This window comes from Hipposideros armiger, unplaced genomic scaffold, assembly GCF_001890085.2.
Source record: "Hipposideros armiger isolate ML-2016 unplaced genomic scaffold, ASM189008v1 scaffold_1268, whole genome shotgun sequence".
In the NCBI taxonomy this organism is placed as follows: Eukaryota; Metazoa; Chordata; class Mammalia; order Chiroptera; family Hipposideridae; genus Hipposideros; species Hipposideros armiger.
Genome location: NW_017732618.1, coordinates 199929 through 217133, shown reverse-complemented (window position 1 = coordinate 217133; position 17205 = coordinate 199929). Strand labels below are relative to the sequence as shown.

General features: G+C 42.4%; 1 protein-coding gene across 4 annotated transcripts in view; it reads right to left on the bottom strand.

Annotated features, from left to right (window-relative positions):
• Positions 1-17205, bottom strand: part of ST3GAL6 (ST3 beta-galactoside alpha-2,3-sialyltransferase 6) — a 70306-nt gene that overhangs the window by 9435 nt on the left and 43666 nt on the right. For 3 of the 4 annotated variants that reach the window (XM_019633270.1, XM_019633269.1, XM_019633271.1), the window contains exons 5-7: positions 14899-15002; positions 13839-13902; positions 436-531 (exon numbers count right to left, since the gene is read on the bottom strand). In XM_019633270.1, coding sequence (XP_019488815.1) covers positions 436-531; positions 13839-13902; positions 14899-15002 — 264 coding nt within the window. The remainder of the gene's footprint in view (positions 1-435; positions 532-13838; positions 13903-14898; positions 15003-17205) is intronic. The other variant, XM_019633272.1, reaches the window with a different exon arrangement.

Below are 17205 nucleotides of genomic sequence, written 5' to 3'. Positions count from 1 at the left end.
TGGTTAGAGTACGAGCTCTGAGCAACAGGATTGCCGGTTCAACTCCCACATGGGCCAGTGAGCTGTGCCTGAGCTGAGCCGCCACTGAGCTGCTGATAGGCGGCCAGACGGCCAGATGGTTCAGTTGGTTAGAGGATGTGCTCTTAACAAGGTTGCCGGTTTGATTCCCACATGGGACGGTGGGTTGCACACCCCCCACCCGCCCCTGCAACTAGATTGAAAGTGGCGACTAGACTTTGAAATGAGCTTTCACCCTCCACAACTAAGACTGAAGGACAACAACTTGACTTGGAGCTGATGGGTCGTGGAAAAACACAATGTTCCCCTTCCCCAATTCCCCAATAAAATCTTAAAAAAAAAAAAAGCCAGCTGTACTAAAGTAGCAAACCATTGTTTTGAAACAATTCCAGTTTAGCAAATGAGAAATATATTTACCTTATTATTACATCATAGGAGTCAATTTTTCCTCCTAATGTCTTATTCTTCAAAACTCCTCCATTACCAACCACCACACACTTTTTACACGGCACGCTGTTGGGCAAACAGACAAGCAAAAGATTGAGCCACCTTATTACAAAATTCAGTGATTCCAAGAACCCATTCACACTTTCAGGGACCCAAACCCAAATTTTACTTGTTGCGCCAGTAGAAAAAAGAACCAATTGTGACGTATAGGTCTAGGGATGTATCAGAAAGGTATAACATTCCATAGGAAGCCGATCACCATGAGCACTATTAACTATATCAGCCCGTATATGTTCCCTCATTTGATTATCATAACCCCCCATCGAGATAAGTAAACCTGAGAGTCTCCTTTTACAAATGAATGAAGAGGGTCAGAAAACAGGTAACATTTCCAAGTCATACTCCTAAGAGAGAGAACTTTGTATATGGTTTGGATCCAGATCTTTGGGTGACAACACCCCTCAACATCGGCTTCTGCACGTTTGTTTTACGTTACCTGTGTGTACACTTTTCACCAGCCTTACCCCTTCCCCTGAGAGTCTACCTCTGGGTTACCTCTGTATCTTCCTTGTATAAGGGCAGAGACGGGCAGTTTAGAATCAGGTGGGGAAAGTACAACTTCCTTGTACCTGCCTAATGCTCACTTGAATTTCCTAGACATGCCCTGGTCCTTGGAGCTTGACCAATACAAACTAAAAATTCACTCTGTTCCTGGCAAAGAGCTTTAAAGTACAACATCAGGTAGGACCTCCTGTTGCTGGCTGGGATCAGCCTAGGACCATAGATTGTACACTGTCAGCTTTCTGCCAACGTCGCCAGGCCCGCCTATCTGCACGTTCTCACCAACAACTGGCCAGGCCCGGAGAAGTGACAAAACAGTTTATGTCCTTCTCCTCTGTAGGATAAAACTACAGAAGGCCATGGAGACTGTCCTTCCAGGGCTCTCATGACATGGAAGTAGGAAAAACAAATGTTTCTCTAAGAACCAGGAAATCAGCAGACCAGATGAACTCCAGACTATAAAGCTCTTAGAAATTAATGAGTAGCAAAATTGCACAAATGCTGTAGAATATTTAAACAGAGGGAAGGCAGAAGTACAGGAACCATTGAAAAGAGCCAAGCATTGGCCCCATCAGGTTAAGGGAGGACAAAGTACACATTCCTATGTGCATAAGTTCACCATTTTTTACTTAGAATTTGTTCAGCTCATCTGTTTATGTGATAAGTTTTTAACACTTCAAACTTTTTAAGAGTAATTTTTTTACATGTTTTACATGTTGGCTCTCAAAATGGAAGAGTCGTGTCAAAATCAGTGTCTACTTTGTTACAAAAACAAGAAGATCCGGAGTGACACAAATGGCAGGGACTGGGGGGAGGGGCTGGGATGGGGGCGGCATCCCAACAGGCACTCCTTGAGGATGATGTGCCCCAAAACCTGTTATCCATATGTCACAATGTGTTCTACAGATGTTTCTTTTTAAAACCTGCTTGTCTTCCTCTTTGCTGGGTGGGGGGAAGCTTTGTTCATATGGGGGGCTGTAAATGATGTCCTGAGAAAGCTCTGCCTATCCCTCAGGAGGACAGGGGCTCAAATGTCACTTCCCATGTGAAGAGAGCGGGCCTTACAGCACGCCTTTGGGAAGGTTTGCCACTGGCTCTGGGCTGTGCACAGCCTGTGCCACTGCTGAGTGCGGCCTTCTCAGCAGGTGGCCCAGCAGGTCGTTTCCACTTATGCCGCTGAAGAGCCCCAGTCGTGGGTGATCTCCACCCCATCAGTGGGGTCCTTGTAGATTTGACAAAAAACTTGGAACCCAAAGGGCCTTCAGACATCCCCCAGTTTCAGAGAACCTCCTCTGTGCAAAGCCTGGCTGAAAGCATGAAGTGTTCGAAGAACCTCTGTGAAGCTGTAATACATCACTTCCTCAGCTAAGGGTGTAAGAATCCCACAAAAGGGGTGAGCACGAGGCCTGAGCTCTGGGACCTGCCCTCAGAGCACCAGCCAGCAGGGAAGTACCCCTTTTTTTTACCATAAACTTCTGAATTCTGTAAACCATGTTTCACATATTCCAAAAAACAAAACCAAGGAAAAATAAAGCCTGAAAACAAACAAAAACATCTTAATTGTACATCATGTTGGTCTGATAACCAGAGAGAAAAGAACCTCTTAAGGTGACATTTGAACACAATTGGCCTGTATTTCGTTAGATAGGAACAAAAAGAACTGAAAAGAAATCTTAAACCTAATTCTGTACTTCTAGTATAGCACTTAATATTAAAGCTGTTTCATGTACATTGTAAGATAAAATAAATGTTTATGAAACATTTTCAGTGTAAAAGATGCAAACAAAAGAAAAACTCTTAGAGGAAAGAGAGTGAGGTGAAGGGACGGAGAACGTCCTGTTCACTTTTGCATTCCCAGCGGCACACAGATAGCTCATAACAATGACAATGTCTGCAGAAAACCAGACAGAGGCAAGGAGGGAGTGACCCAGTCTGTCAGTCAGCTGGTGTACGACTCATCCAAGAAGGGATGAGAACAGGGCTTCTTTCACTTTTTCAGGCCTTCCTTTCTTCATGCCTTTACTGAGTAAACATTTAGTTTTTATTCATGACTACTCATACATGTCAAGTACTGTATAAGAACCCAAAGAAAGGGAGGAAGGACACATGGGGGCAGAGGGATGTGAATAAATATTTATGGAGTTCTTACTCTGTGCCAGACACAGCCTTAAAATGTGAAAACTGACGCTAATTCTCCAGGAATTCAGTTTGGTCTTAAAAAGCAAAGTTCACAATGAATCACGGTGAATACAGGTGAGAGGGGCCATAACAGAGGTGGGGACAGGTGGAGTCAGGAGTGGGGAGGTGGACAGCTGAGGAGTGGGGATGCCCGCAAGGCCTCCCTGAAGGAGGCTGCTCAAAATAAAATAAAAAAAAACTTAAAAAAAACAAAAAACTAAAAACAAAAACCTCTTATAATAAATTTTAATAGCGAATATCAATAGAAACTCAGAACTTTAAAAAGAATTAAAAAAAAATCTGTTTGTCCTTAACTAGGAAAGTAACATCTTTAGATGCTTTGATATGTAAATTTGACATGAATCCTAATTCCAGGAAGGCCACTTTACCACAAGTGCTCCGGTCTGAGGCCAGGAGGCATGGAGAAGACAGGAGTGCTGGTAAACATTCAAAACGCTTTCCTCTCCGGGGATGTTGCCATCATCCTCACCAGATCCATCCCACGAACGCTCTGTAGCAGGGAGCAACTCCCAGACACATAGCTGGCTTGACCTTTCCTTCCATAACTTCAGTGTCAGCTTAATGCAAATTAGAGGTTGAACTTGAAGCTGGCTCCATCACCCCAGTGGAATGCTAAGCAAGCTGGGCCCTGGGGAGGAAGTGGCTAGGAATGGACAGGATGGAGATAATAGCCAGCCCTGTTCATGTGAGGTAACCTGCATGAGGGTAGAGGACGAATACCTGTAATTATGATAGCTAGACTAACCCTCTCCTTGAATGGAGGCTGGAGGTCACTTCCCTGTCGAGGAAAAGGGCAGCCTTGCCCTGAGATCAGGTGCCCTCGGGGCCACAGCATCCATCCTGGCTTGGGATCCCTAGCCTGACCCCATGCTGCCTGACTCCAACACCACCGGACTTGCTAGGGCAAGGCCAGGCACGCAGGCCACCACTGTGGTCGTTAGTCACATAGCCATAGCCTGCTGCTGGGGTAAACAACCTTGGGCCACATCCCTTGGCCAATAAGAAACAGTGAGCAGTTAGAACCATACACACAGAAGAGAGAACCTGGCCCAGGGAAAGTTCATAAAGTCACACATGCACGTTAGTTAAAAGAGCCTTCAGGTAGTTAAAATATCATTATCATAATAAACACGCCCCTAGGTGGAGATTTAAAATGCTAACGAGTCATGCCACCGCAGGTGCAGGGAAGAGCCCACTTCAACATACTTTGGGGAGGGCAAAAGGAAAGGGGAAGGAGTGACCCCCTAACCACAAGAGCCCACAAAACCGCTGTGCCTGTAAGCCTCGGGGTGCCACCTCCATTCTCTTCCAGTGTGCCCCCTTGGTGCATCATGCTTTCATTTTAATAAACCTTTCTCTCTGCAAACCTGTTTGGCCACTCTTGATTTCTATCCTGACAGGGGCAAGGACCCCTGCACCGGTGACACTACCATGCCCCAGGGTTCTTACCCTGGAGTCTCCACAAAGGATTCCTGACCCACAAGCCTAACCTTTGAAGTTGACACGAGTAAGAGGTTAACTCAGCTCAGTTCAGGGCACAGCCAGTTACATAATTACTGCTCAGCAAAGCACTGCCGGGATGAGCCTTAGTGTTCACAGGAGTTCCTCCTCAGTGTTCTCCAGATCAGGCTGGATTACAGTTGCTCATCAAGCCCAAGGTCATCAGTGGCCAAAAGAGCATAAGATAAGCTACCATCTGTCATACTAATAAGTCCCATCCCTGGTCCTCACTCAGACTCAAGGTCCTTGACCTCCTCTCACAGACCCTACCACGTCTTCCAGCCAAGAGAAAAGGGGGAGACAAGGGCTGCAGGCAGGTCTCTTCTACAGGAACCCCAAGGACTATCTACAGAGAGAGGGTCATTCCTTGCATCCAGCCTCTCAGCCTTCTCCTGCTTATGGTCCCTGCAGGCTCAAGGATTTGGGAAAAATAGAAGAAATCTTACAGACGCTGCCTCACTCAAAAGAACTCCGATTCTGGGCTGGCGAGTGGCTCAGTTGGTTAAGAGTTGGCTTAAGAGTGTGAGCTCTGAGCAACAGGGCCACTGGTTCGATTCCCACATGGGCCAGTGACGCTGCATCCTAGCTGAGCTGCCGCTGAGCTGCCAACAAGTGGCAGGATGGCTCAGTTGGTGTAACAAGATTGCCTGTTCAATGGTGGACTATACCCACCCGCAACTAAGACTGAACTCGGCACCTTGAGTTGAGCTGCCGCCCGGATGGCTCAGTGGATAGAGCATGCTCTTAACAACAAGGCTGCCGGTTCCACTCCCACATGGGATGGCGGCTATGCCCACCCACAACTAAGATTGAACACAGCACCTTGAGCTTAGAGGCCACGAGCTGCCGACGGGAAGCCAGATGGCCACTGGCACCCTCCACAATGAAGAATGAAGAACAACAACTTGGCTGGTCCCCTTCCCCAATTCCCAAATTCCCAACACTTCCCCTTCCTCAATTCCCCAATAAAATCTTTAAAATAAAAGAACTCCAGTTCTAAAGATGCTTTACAGTTCAATGGTCACCATATTTTTAGGAATTTCATTTTCTAGTTTCTTCTCTGTCAGCTTTGCAGGAAGCAGACGGAAGGTGAGAAGGACCTTCCTTCACCTTATGAAAAGTTTGCCAGTGCCTGAAAGGAAATCTTGTCAATGTAATTTCACTTTTCCTCCTGGTAAGAGATATTGCAAAGAAGCACACATTTTCCTGAGGATCACATATAACACTAGAAACAGTCTGGGGAGTATCCCTAGGACTGCTCTTTGGCAATAACATCTTATCTACAGCGAGTGTTCACAGTGCCACCATAACTCTGGGAAACAGGTAATGGGACCAATACAGGGTCTGAACCACACCCCTCATAACTCACCGCTTCCCTCTCTTCCCAGCAGGTACCCACATATTCACAAAGGAGTGATTCATCCTCTCCTTGGCTTCATCCTCCTGGATTTCCCTGCAACCTTAGGTGTGAAACAATAGCTGCCAGTGTCCTTTGGGTGACTGTGTAACTTCATATTTAATTAACACAACTTTCATGCACAAGTAGCTGTGGTGAACTGAGTCCCTAGAGGGTAAGAATAGCGTCACTTATATTTCCGATAGTATCCTCCCATCTAAAACTTCCTGATTCCTGGGCTGTGCATTTTAGAAATCAGTTTGGTTGTTACATTAAGTATGGTGGTCGTTTTCCTGCATTGCGTGTCTGGAGAAGCGGGTGTCTGTTCCTCCTTCCCCCACCCCGGAAACAGGCAGGGAAATACACATGCCCCAAACTGCTCACCCAGAAAACAAAACCATTCCAGTGAGCCTAAACCTGTTAATGGAAAATCTGGAAAGCTGCTGAAACCGTAATGGTGAGAGATTACACTTCCCCCAGGTGAAAGGCAGGTTTCTCATCAAGTCAGGCAAATCCAGACAGTTACTACCTTATGCAGAGGGAAACCTCAACACCAACAATACAGAGAAAGTAAACTTCAGTTGCCCATTTCAAATGACCTATGATCTGTCTTCTTTCCTGAATTCTTTCTGACATTCGTTTTTCCCTTCAGCCACATCATATGCATGAAGATACATCACTCCATCTTCAGTGTAACAATCTATGGTAGAGCCCATCAGTCGTATTCCCAACACCCATTATCCCTTGTGACTTACTAGCAGAGCCATGCTTTTGTAAGTCTGACAATGGTGACTATATTTCTCTGCCCATAGTTTGTCTAGAGGTAGCCATGTGACCCATCCTTGAGCAGTAAGACATTAGGAAAGTGAATTAGATGTTCTGGAAAAGACTTTATGCTCAGCAAGAAAATGGTTTGAGCAGCCCACTTTCTTTTTATCCATCCCTTCCTTTCTGTTTAGATGTCAACATGTTCTAACATAAGGTTAGAGCAGCTGCAGTCATCTTGCAACTAATAGGGAAAGGCAGAGAGAGCCACAGAGAAGCTGCCCTGACATCACTGAGCCACTAATTCAATCTCATAACTAGAACTACGCCATACAGATGTGCAGGCTGTCCACATGAATGTGTACCATTCAGGTAACTACAAGTGTGAACTGGTACTCCCTGGAGTCGAGGAACCCAGCCTGTGTGGCCACACACAGCCTGCCCTGCAAGCTGGAACCACAAACCTGCAGAACCGGAGACCACATATCTATGAGATATGGGAGATAAAGTTCTGCTTTGTTTAAATCACTTTTAGTCAGGAAGATTGTTACTTGCAGCCCGAAGGTCCTAAAACACTGTGCAATGGACGGAGGGTGGAGACCTGACTGCTAGTTCGGGCTCCCCCACTCAGCACCTGTGGGACCTGGGCCTAGGGACCTAATCTCTCAGACCTCAGTTTGCCCTTTTGGGATGTCAGAGAATCACAGAGGCCCTGAATGTTGCTATTCTGTGCTGCATGGGACCATTTCCTGCAGCATGCACCACGGTTTCTGTAGCTCTACCCAACATCATAGCTGCAATAAATCAGGTGGGGGCTGGTCCTGCCTCTTCACTACATATGACTCACTCTGTTGATATAGAATCACAACTCCCCTCTGCCTCAAGTTCTCCTCCTAGCTGAAAATGCTGCCCTGTATAGAAACCCTGCAAATCAGCAGGATGTCCAGAGTAGTGACGCAGGCACTGATAACCCTAATAGAATTCAGGCTCTTTTTAATAAATACACTGCTAACACCTAAATCTTTCTCTTCTTTTTAAGTTACCAAAGGCCGTGCTCCCACCTTGGCTAGTTGCTAATCTCCCCCAGCTCTGCTGATGCCAACATAATGAATTCTGCCTGGGTGAGCAACTAAGCAGCTGTCAAAACTCCCCAACCCTTCAGCAGGCAACTGACTTAACGCAGGTGCTGCCATTAGGTAAGGTGTTTGTGTCTAGTTACTCTATAACCAGCTATGCAGGACTCAAGCATTCTTCACAGAATCCAGCATGTGATGTTGGCAGTTGGGGTTGGGGAGCTGGTTCCTGCTTTTTAAGTGGGAGCTGAGATTTTGAGATTCAGGGTTTCAGCTACCCTGGATGTGCTCCCACTGAGGAGAAAACAGCAATCCCTGGGACCAGGGTGCAAGCTGGTGCTAAGGAGCCATACGGACAACCAGGAAGGGTCAAGGCCTTGCAACATGGGCACAGTTTAAAAATTGCTTTTCTGGGGGCCAGCCGAGTGGCTCGTTGGTTAAGAGATGGCTTAGGAGTGCGAGCTCTGAGCAGCAGGGCCGCCGGTTCAGATCCCACATGGGCCAGTATGCTGAGCCCTCTACAGCTAAGATGGTGAACAACAGCTCGACCTGGATCTGGGCTACCGTGAGTTGCCAGCAATGGTGTAGGCTGCAGTGGGGCTGCAGTGAGCTCCTGTAAGCTACCGTGAGTGGCCAGCAGGCAGCAGCCAGCGTGAGTGGCCATGATCAGATGTCCAATGGCCAGCAACCAATCTGCCTCACCCGGGAAGAGCACAATGATAACACCAACATGGGCCAGTGAAGTGACGTCCTCCACAACTAGACTGAAGAACTTAAAAAGGACAGCAACTTGACTGTTCCCCTTCCCTGATTCCCCAACGCTGTTCCCTCCTCCAATTCCCAAATAAAATCTTTAAAAAAAAAAGAATTGCTTTTCTGTGATGCAATTCCCTTACTGTATCCTCAGTCGTGAGTGAACTTTGTAAAACATGGCCACCTTGCAAGAGCTGTGCTTTGGAGAATAAAGAGTGGAACCCGAGTCCTGAGAAATCTGTGCAGCAGCATATAGATAAAATGACAAGAGAACTAGAATTGTGTCATCATTCCACAACTTGTTCTAGACATGGCCTCATGGTGCCCTCCAAACAAAGTACCATGGAAACTAGAAAGGAGACTAGAGGTCATCTCAACTACCCTCCTCTTTTTTAAAAGTTTTCTTTTTTAATTGAAATATAATTCACGTGCCATAAAATTCACCATTATAAATAACAAGAATTCAGTGGGTTTTAGCATATTCGCAAAGCTGTACAACAAATCACCACTACTGGATTCAGAACATTTCATCCATCACTCCACAAAGACACCCCATAGTCAGTAGTAGGCACTCTCCATTTCCCCTCAGCCCATTCTCGGGCAACCACTCATCTACTTTCTATCTCTCTAAATTTGTCTATTCTGGCTATCTCATTCATATAAATGAATCATACAATATGTGGTCTTTTGTGACTGGCTTTTTCGTTTAGCATAATGTTTTCAAGGTTTATCCATGTTGTAGCATGCATCAATACTTTTGTTTCTTTTTATGACTGAATAATATTGCATTGTTTGAATATACATTGAATGTATCCATCACTTGTTGGACATCTGGGTTGTTTCCACGTTGGGACTATTATGAATAATGCTGCTATGTATGAACATTCATGTATAAGATTTGTGTAGCATATGTCTTCAACTTGAACTTTCTATTTTCAAATTATTCTGCACTCACAGGAAGTTGCAAAATAGTACTGAGAAGTTCTGTGTACACTTCACCCAGTTTCTCTGGTTACATTGACTTAACTAATAACTACTAAAATTGACATCAGTATAATATGCATATATGATTCCACCCCCTCTTTTACATGAAATCAAGGTTTGGAAACTCAAAAACTTACCCAAGGTCACAGAGCAGTTAGGGTTTTTTTCACCATTGCTGACCCCCCTCTATTTAAATGGCCATGCTCACCTACCCGCTCCAAAAAAAAACCCACCTGTTTTTCAAGCTATCCTTTTCTAGCAGGTTTGTTTTACTCCTCTACTGCCAAAGTCTTGGTCTGACAGCTAGTCTGTGTATTTCCAATAAAAGGAAGAACATGAAAAGAAAAACAAAAAGATGAAAAGGATTCCTCTAATAGTTGTTTAAAAAAAATTTTTTTTTGAACAAGCTAGAGGCGGTGGTAGTACAACATTGTGAATGTACTAAGTGCCACTGAATTCTTCACTTTAAAGAGGTTCGTTTTATGTTACGTGAATTTCACCTCAATTAAAAAAAAAAGTTGTTTCTGAGCATTTCTTTGAGACTTTTTCTATTTCCCACACTTAGGATCAGCTGGCTCAGAGGCAGAATCAGAAAGAAGGCCAACTGACACATTTACTATGCACCATCTTCTGGGTGAGAGTTGAGGAAAGAAAGTGTTTTTCTGTAGTATCTGTTCAGAGAAGATTCTATTGAGATCATGTATCTTTAAGAGGATAAAAAGAACCTATTTAACATATATGCATTTTTGATGAACTTACAGAGGTATCCTGGAAATGTTTTGGTTTAACCCTGTGAAAGTACTAAAGATTACCTGGTTAAAAATGGTTTGAGGTTAAGGATAAAAGCATAAATTACATTATATATTGGGGTAAGGGGGGACTTATAGACCTGGAAAACCTAGAGATTATAACAAAAAGAATTCACAATTCCAGAATTCTCTTCCCCTTACCTCTTCAGATGATGCTGTTTAAGACATTTAGTTGTGCAGCCCTTCCTGTCTTTTCTCTGCTTGTTAAAATGTGAAGGAGGGAACTGGAGAACAGTGGAAGTCTGTAGGCCTCCTAACTCTGGCTTCCACATAACCTCTCCGGAACTCAGTTTTCTCATCTTTAAAATGAGGAGATCGGACTAGATGATCTCCATCCTTCCTGCCTCTGACCATCACTTTACTTTGAGGTCTGGCTCTTGGTCCACACAACACAATAAGGACAGGTTAGCTTAGGTAATTAGGGTTTTTAGGGAACAATTCAGGAACCTCCTTATTTACCCTACTCCAGTCTGCTGGGCCATTGCTCAGGAGTGAAGTACACAAAAAATAAAAGGAAAAAAGCCCTCAATTATGCCTTTTATTAAAAACAAATACCAAAAAGATAAATAAATAAAATAAAAATTATAAAATAGGTAATGCACATGTCTTAATGTATGATATAGTCTTTTCACAGAGAACAGAGAGAACTCCTGTCACAAAATTAGGGGGAAAGGCAATTTTCTATAATGTGAATGTTTTTCTAATAGATATGTTTATAAGAATGGAGGCAAATTATTATAACTATTACCAGGTGACCAAAAACTTTGAAAAAGAACAGATGTGGGTTGTTGGGGTTTTTTGTTTGTTTGTTTGTTTTTTTGGAAAGGAGGTAGGTAGAGCCAAGAACAAGCATGGAATTGTTACAACTCCAGGGCTCTTTCACAGAGTGTTACAGCCAAACACACAAACTCCTGTTCCCTTCCCTCTTAATTTCTGGCCCAAATTCATGGTATTAACTTTATAAAAAGGCTCTCTCTGCCTCAAAGTTGTTTTACTAACATTACCTTATAAATATGGCATAAATAAATCTCCATAAGAAATGCCACTTCAAAATGATTTACACCACCAATAGCTTGCACAAATCCACAGTGGGGGCTCAGGGAGGACTCTTGCACTAAAGGCAGTCCAAATCCTCTCTCCGAGATAGGACTGTTCTCAGACCTGTTTCTTCCAGAGCATTTTTCCTAGGCTGAGAGGAGAAATGGGAGAGGTAGACAGTCACTAGGGAGACAATCTGAGTTGTCTTAGAGTTAGCAATGAGGCAGTTTAGTATATCTGCCTTTCTTGAATATATTTAAAATTATTGTTCAGGCATAGGCTGGCCTGTTATTGTCTTTGTGGTATACAGTCGATTCCAGACAAATGTAGAATGTCTTACTTAAAATATAGGTAAAGTTTATTACATGTGAACCCCTCCCAAAAGTTAATATGCAAAGAGAAGATAATAGTGTCATAAGTATATTCTTATTGTGAATGACAAAGGAGCTATGCAATAAACCTAACAAGCTCAGGAGGGCCATAGGGCAGGCCCGACAAGCTCAGTGGCCAAAAGTAACTACACAGGATGGTCTGATCACAAATTCCTAACTGGGCAGGTCATAGCATGCAGTCACATCCCAGGCCTATGACTTCCTTAGCAAAGGTTAACCTTTACCTCAAGTAAGATCTGTCCATTTTTCTTACACATCTAGGATAACGTACCTTAGAAATGTCAGAACAATTTTCTTTCCTACCCCTCAAAGGCACAACTGCTGGCACCAGAGCGTAAGACCACAGAGCACGAGACCATAGAACCCCTCATTATCTTGTTCCCCAAATACCATCTCTATGTGCTGTAAAATGTTAATTATTAACTATCCTGTACCCATCAATGTAAAAGAAGTATGCGTTTCTCCATTTTGCCTTTTATCCCCTCCTAGAGATTTCCCCAATTGGATTTCTCCCACCTCCTTAATCTACCACCAGTGGATTTTATACACCTTCCTACATCTCCTCCCTTGATTCTAACATATAAACTAAGCTGCAAAACTGCCATTCTCTGAAGCATTTGAGATCTTGCTCCCGTCATATGTTGTCAGTTTGGTTCAAATAAATTCATAAAGATTCTCAACAGGTTTGGATGTTTCTTATGTCAACATTATCTACTTTCAAAATACTCTTCCTAAAGTCTCTAGGAAACAGGTTTGCACACGTCAAATAAGCAGTTCAGTAGTGCTGACTGAGTATCTGACTGCATCACCATGCTTACTGCATGGGGGTCCTACAACGATGTTTTCCATTCGCTCTACACCTGAAAAGTCTCTGGCTGCCCATTAACTCTACCACTATCTCTTAACAATTTCAAACTAAAAGACGCTTGTGCAATCAGAATGATTTTTCAATCCCTCCTCATCACCCACACCCACCTCCCTCCCAGTAAGGGAGCCGCTAAGAACATGGCATGGGTTGATGGGGGAGGGAGTGGTGGTGGTGGTGGGGAGGTGCCCTCTCAGTGACAAAGGGGGAAGGACAGGGAACAGCAAGACCAAGTCAACAAGGAGAGGAAACAGCCTGGCCTAGATAATGAACAGATGATGAACACCTGTGCCCAAAGAGGTTCTGAAAGCAACTAAATAATGCACAGTCTAGCTCTAAAGATAAAAACCAAGCAAAAATGAAACTTTTTCTCACATACCCTCAAGAACCCTGACAGTAACTCACATTTACAGAGCCAAGGATCTTTTTAAATATTTGCAGATATTGCTACAAATATTTAAGATCCAATTATTAAATCCAAATATTAAATATCCAATTCGTAGGGGGTTAACTTGACACCAAAATTTTTTGAAAGTTAAATCACCTTTTGTAGTCAGGAAAAAACATATCTAAGCAAGCGGTTTGCTTTCCTCAAATATAAAAGTAACAGGAAGAGAGCTACTTCTGAAATCCAAAGTTAAAGTAAAACTGAAAGGATCTTCACAGAGCAGTTTAGAAGATGTGTAGGAAATACAGGAAACAGCCCAGGGAGGGGGCCTGTGAGCTGATTAACAGGGGCATGAATTAATTCTTTAGTAACAACAACTTGAAAAGATGAATATGGGTTAAAAATAGCCTGACTTTGTAGGAGCATTACTCATCATAAGACTCCCTGCAAACTCTTGAGCCAACCAATTATGCAGCTTCTAAATTAATTTTGTAGTTTGTCTATTTCAACTGTCATAGAAATAACTACTAGATGTTTTAGTTATGCACAAATGCTATGGAATTTTCCTGAGTAATTTTACATCAGGGTGCATATTTTGAACCACTTTAGCTAAAACTGAAAGTTGAACAGAAGCAAAGAAATACACTCACTTGTCAAACTCATCAAATAGGTCACAGCTCTGCAGTTTTGAAAGAGCAAGTCGGAAATATTCCGCTGGAAAACAAATGGAGTATTGTGACTAAAAGGAATCATGGTTTCTTAGGTACATAGTAAGCCACCTTACCCCCATCCTTCCCCAAACCCACTTCCAACTGGTATGGCCACATTTGATTTCTTCTGTGATGAAAATTCATGACACCACTGCAATTAGCTAACACTACTTAATAGGCACACTCAAAATGATAAATGCTCTAAGGGCATGTTCCAAAACCCCAGAAAAATAAGAAGCTTAGTCTGAAAACAATCATAAAAAAGTGACCCCAAAATTAACAATATCAGATGATTCTGAAATTGACATCAGTATAAGACTCAATGTTCAGAGAATATTGAATTATTAAATTCTCTGCAATATATTTTTAAGACACACACAGGCATACACACAATCAGTTAAATAAGTAAACTCTAACTTCATAAAACTATAGGTTTGTCACCTTCTGAGCTTTTAGAGTGTCTCAAAAGTTGAGAACACAAAGCTGTGTAAGGTCAATCAGGCGTCAAGCAGAGGAAAAGGTGTTTCATCGTTAGTGTACGGAATAATTCTCTCTAAATTTAGCAAAAATAAAATATCCACTGATTAAACTTTAAAAATTGGTCAAGGAGCTAGAACTTGCTGATGAAATAAAATAAAACTCACAGGTCAAGAGGTGAAATGGGAGATCAAAAGGAAGGTAACTCACAGGGTTATCCTGCTAATTCTGAATTGGAATAAGGTAAGGCATCAGAACTCATTAATAATATGGTGGCAAAACCAAAGTAAAAAGCAGTGTCTTAACAACAACAAAGAATCTACCATTTTTATGCTTTTATTCTACACTGCCTCAAAAGGAGTTATATATTAAAATCAATTCCCTTCAACCCATCCTAAAAGCATATTTTTTAGGAATCACTTATGAAGCAGAATGATTAAAAGGCCTTAAAATTATATAAACATATGGTTCACATCAAACCCACTCATATTTAATACAGCAGGGCAAGAATAATATTACTGACCTGATGTTCTTATCCCATAGGGCAAATCAAACTTGTCACTATCATACAAGGAAGCGACCTTTTTAAAATCAGCTGCACAAAGAAAAGGGTGAAACTGATGAAATCTGGAAGAAAAGGATAAAAAATTATTTTCCCAAATGCCTACAACACTTGCAGGCTTTTAAAGTCACAACTGAAAAATAAATGTAGTATAGTATTCATAATTTTATGTTGAATATATGAATGTATAATTATTTCTAAAATTCTTTAAAATCATCTTAAACAATATTCAAGTATTATATAGAATAGAATATGCAAAGGAACTATAGCCAGAATGAAAACACTTTCCAGGTGGTGGAACCAAAATTATGTAACGGTTTTGGGGGGGAGGGGCTGGGAGAACAAAATTTAAAAGCAAACCAACACCAAGTGATAAAATGTTAGCCATATAGAGGAATAAACAAAGGAAGTAATAGGGGAAAATAAAAGTATTGATGCTAAGCCACTCCTAAATGAAAAGATACCACATGTAGGCAGTTGTGGGCTGTAAAAATAAAAAGTACATTAAAATTAGATGTAGCTAGGGGGCAGCTGGGTGGCTCAGTTGTTTAGAGTGTGTGCTCTGAACAACAAGGTTGCCGGTTCGATTCCCGCATGGGATGGTGGGCTGTGCCTTCTGCAACTAGATTGAAAACGGCGACTGGACTTGGAGCTGAGCTGTACCCCGCACAACTGAGATTGAAGGACAACTCGGAGCTGATGGGTCCTGGAAACAAAACACCGTTAATCCAATAATTTTTTTTAAAAATTCGATGTAGCTAGAACTCCTAGTGTCATTAAATTATGATTTACTCAAGAACAAGAACAATGGGCATTTATCCTCTTACTGCCTGATCTGTCCTGAAGGAACTCCCCCATTCAGGTATCCTCGCAGACGAGAGAGAAAGTTTGGTGAGGGTAGGGTGTGCCTCTGGTTCTTCTCACTTTTAGTGCCTGGCACAGCATAGGCTGGCAACATATGTTTAATAAATGATTGAATGAATTTCAACTCCAAATTAATTCTTTATGCAACCATGATGAAATAGAAAAATATAAAAGTTTTTTGGTTTTTTTTTTTAATTAAAGAGAAGGTAAAGCTCATATTAAAATATTATTTTTATCTACCATGAATGGATGCTACAGAGCAAATTAAGTGAACATTTACCCCAAACTCCACATAGGGCCCCATCTTTTTGGTTTTATCAGTTTTGCCCTTTCCTTAGTCTAAAAACTGCGGAGTGTCCCTGAGGTTTCAGAGGCTGCATGACAGAATGGAAATCAGCAGCAATAGAGTAGGGGCGAGCCAGCTGCAGTTTTACCCTGACTTGGCCACTCAGGAGCCAGGCCTTAACTATGGGCAAGTCACAGGAGCTTACGATCGTCAGAGCTGAGCTAAAGATTCACACATATTCAGACTAAGGAAACAAGTGAGGGACCAGCCCTTCCTGCATGAGACATGTTTTCCAGACACAGTTGTTACAGTGGTTAGCAGCCTCAGGAATCCAGTCAATCTCCAAAGGCCATTTAGATATTAGAGGTGATACCCAAGTTCAGGATCTGCTCTGGGAAAGAGGAAGTGTCAGGTCACCTCACTTAAGATTGAGAGGAGACTCGAGATCTTCCCATCTTCCTTGGGAAGGTGAACCATTGATGACTTTGCACTCTGAGGGCAAAACAATAAAGAACTCTGTTCTTTGGAGTTGGTGGGGTGATGATGGTGACCAATCGCTAATGTCTATTGCTAGTCCAACCTTGTGCTAGATGACTTATATTTTCTTCCTAAATGAAATAATTGTTTAGCACCACGTCTCACACACAATCAGGGCTCAATAAGTACCAGCCTTACTGTATATTACATTGTATTATATTACCATGTATTATATAATTATAATGTATCACATCACATTTCTGCTGTTGTTACACCTACAAAAACCTGGAAAAGTAGGTCAAATCTGTTAATCAATTTAGACAAAGCAACTGAAGCTATGAGAAGTGAAGTAACTATTCAGTATTATATGGAGTCGCTAACCCATATCTGACAAAGCTGAAGTCCACACTGAAGCTTTACTCTAAGGACAGGTGTCCTCTTTACAGCATTGCAGGTAACACCTCCAAGTTTCCCAGGAGAGTTCCTGATTGTTACTGACAGGAAAGATAGCCCTGCCCCCAAAGAATACTATTCACATGACAGATGTGAATCTACTTGTCACTTAAACTGTAAACTCTCCATACCTGCTGAGCAATGTTACATAAATACTTTAACCCTTTTGGGTTTTCTCAAAAAGAAAT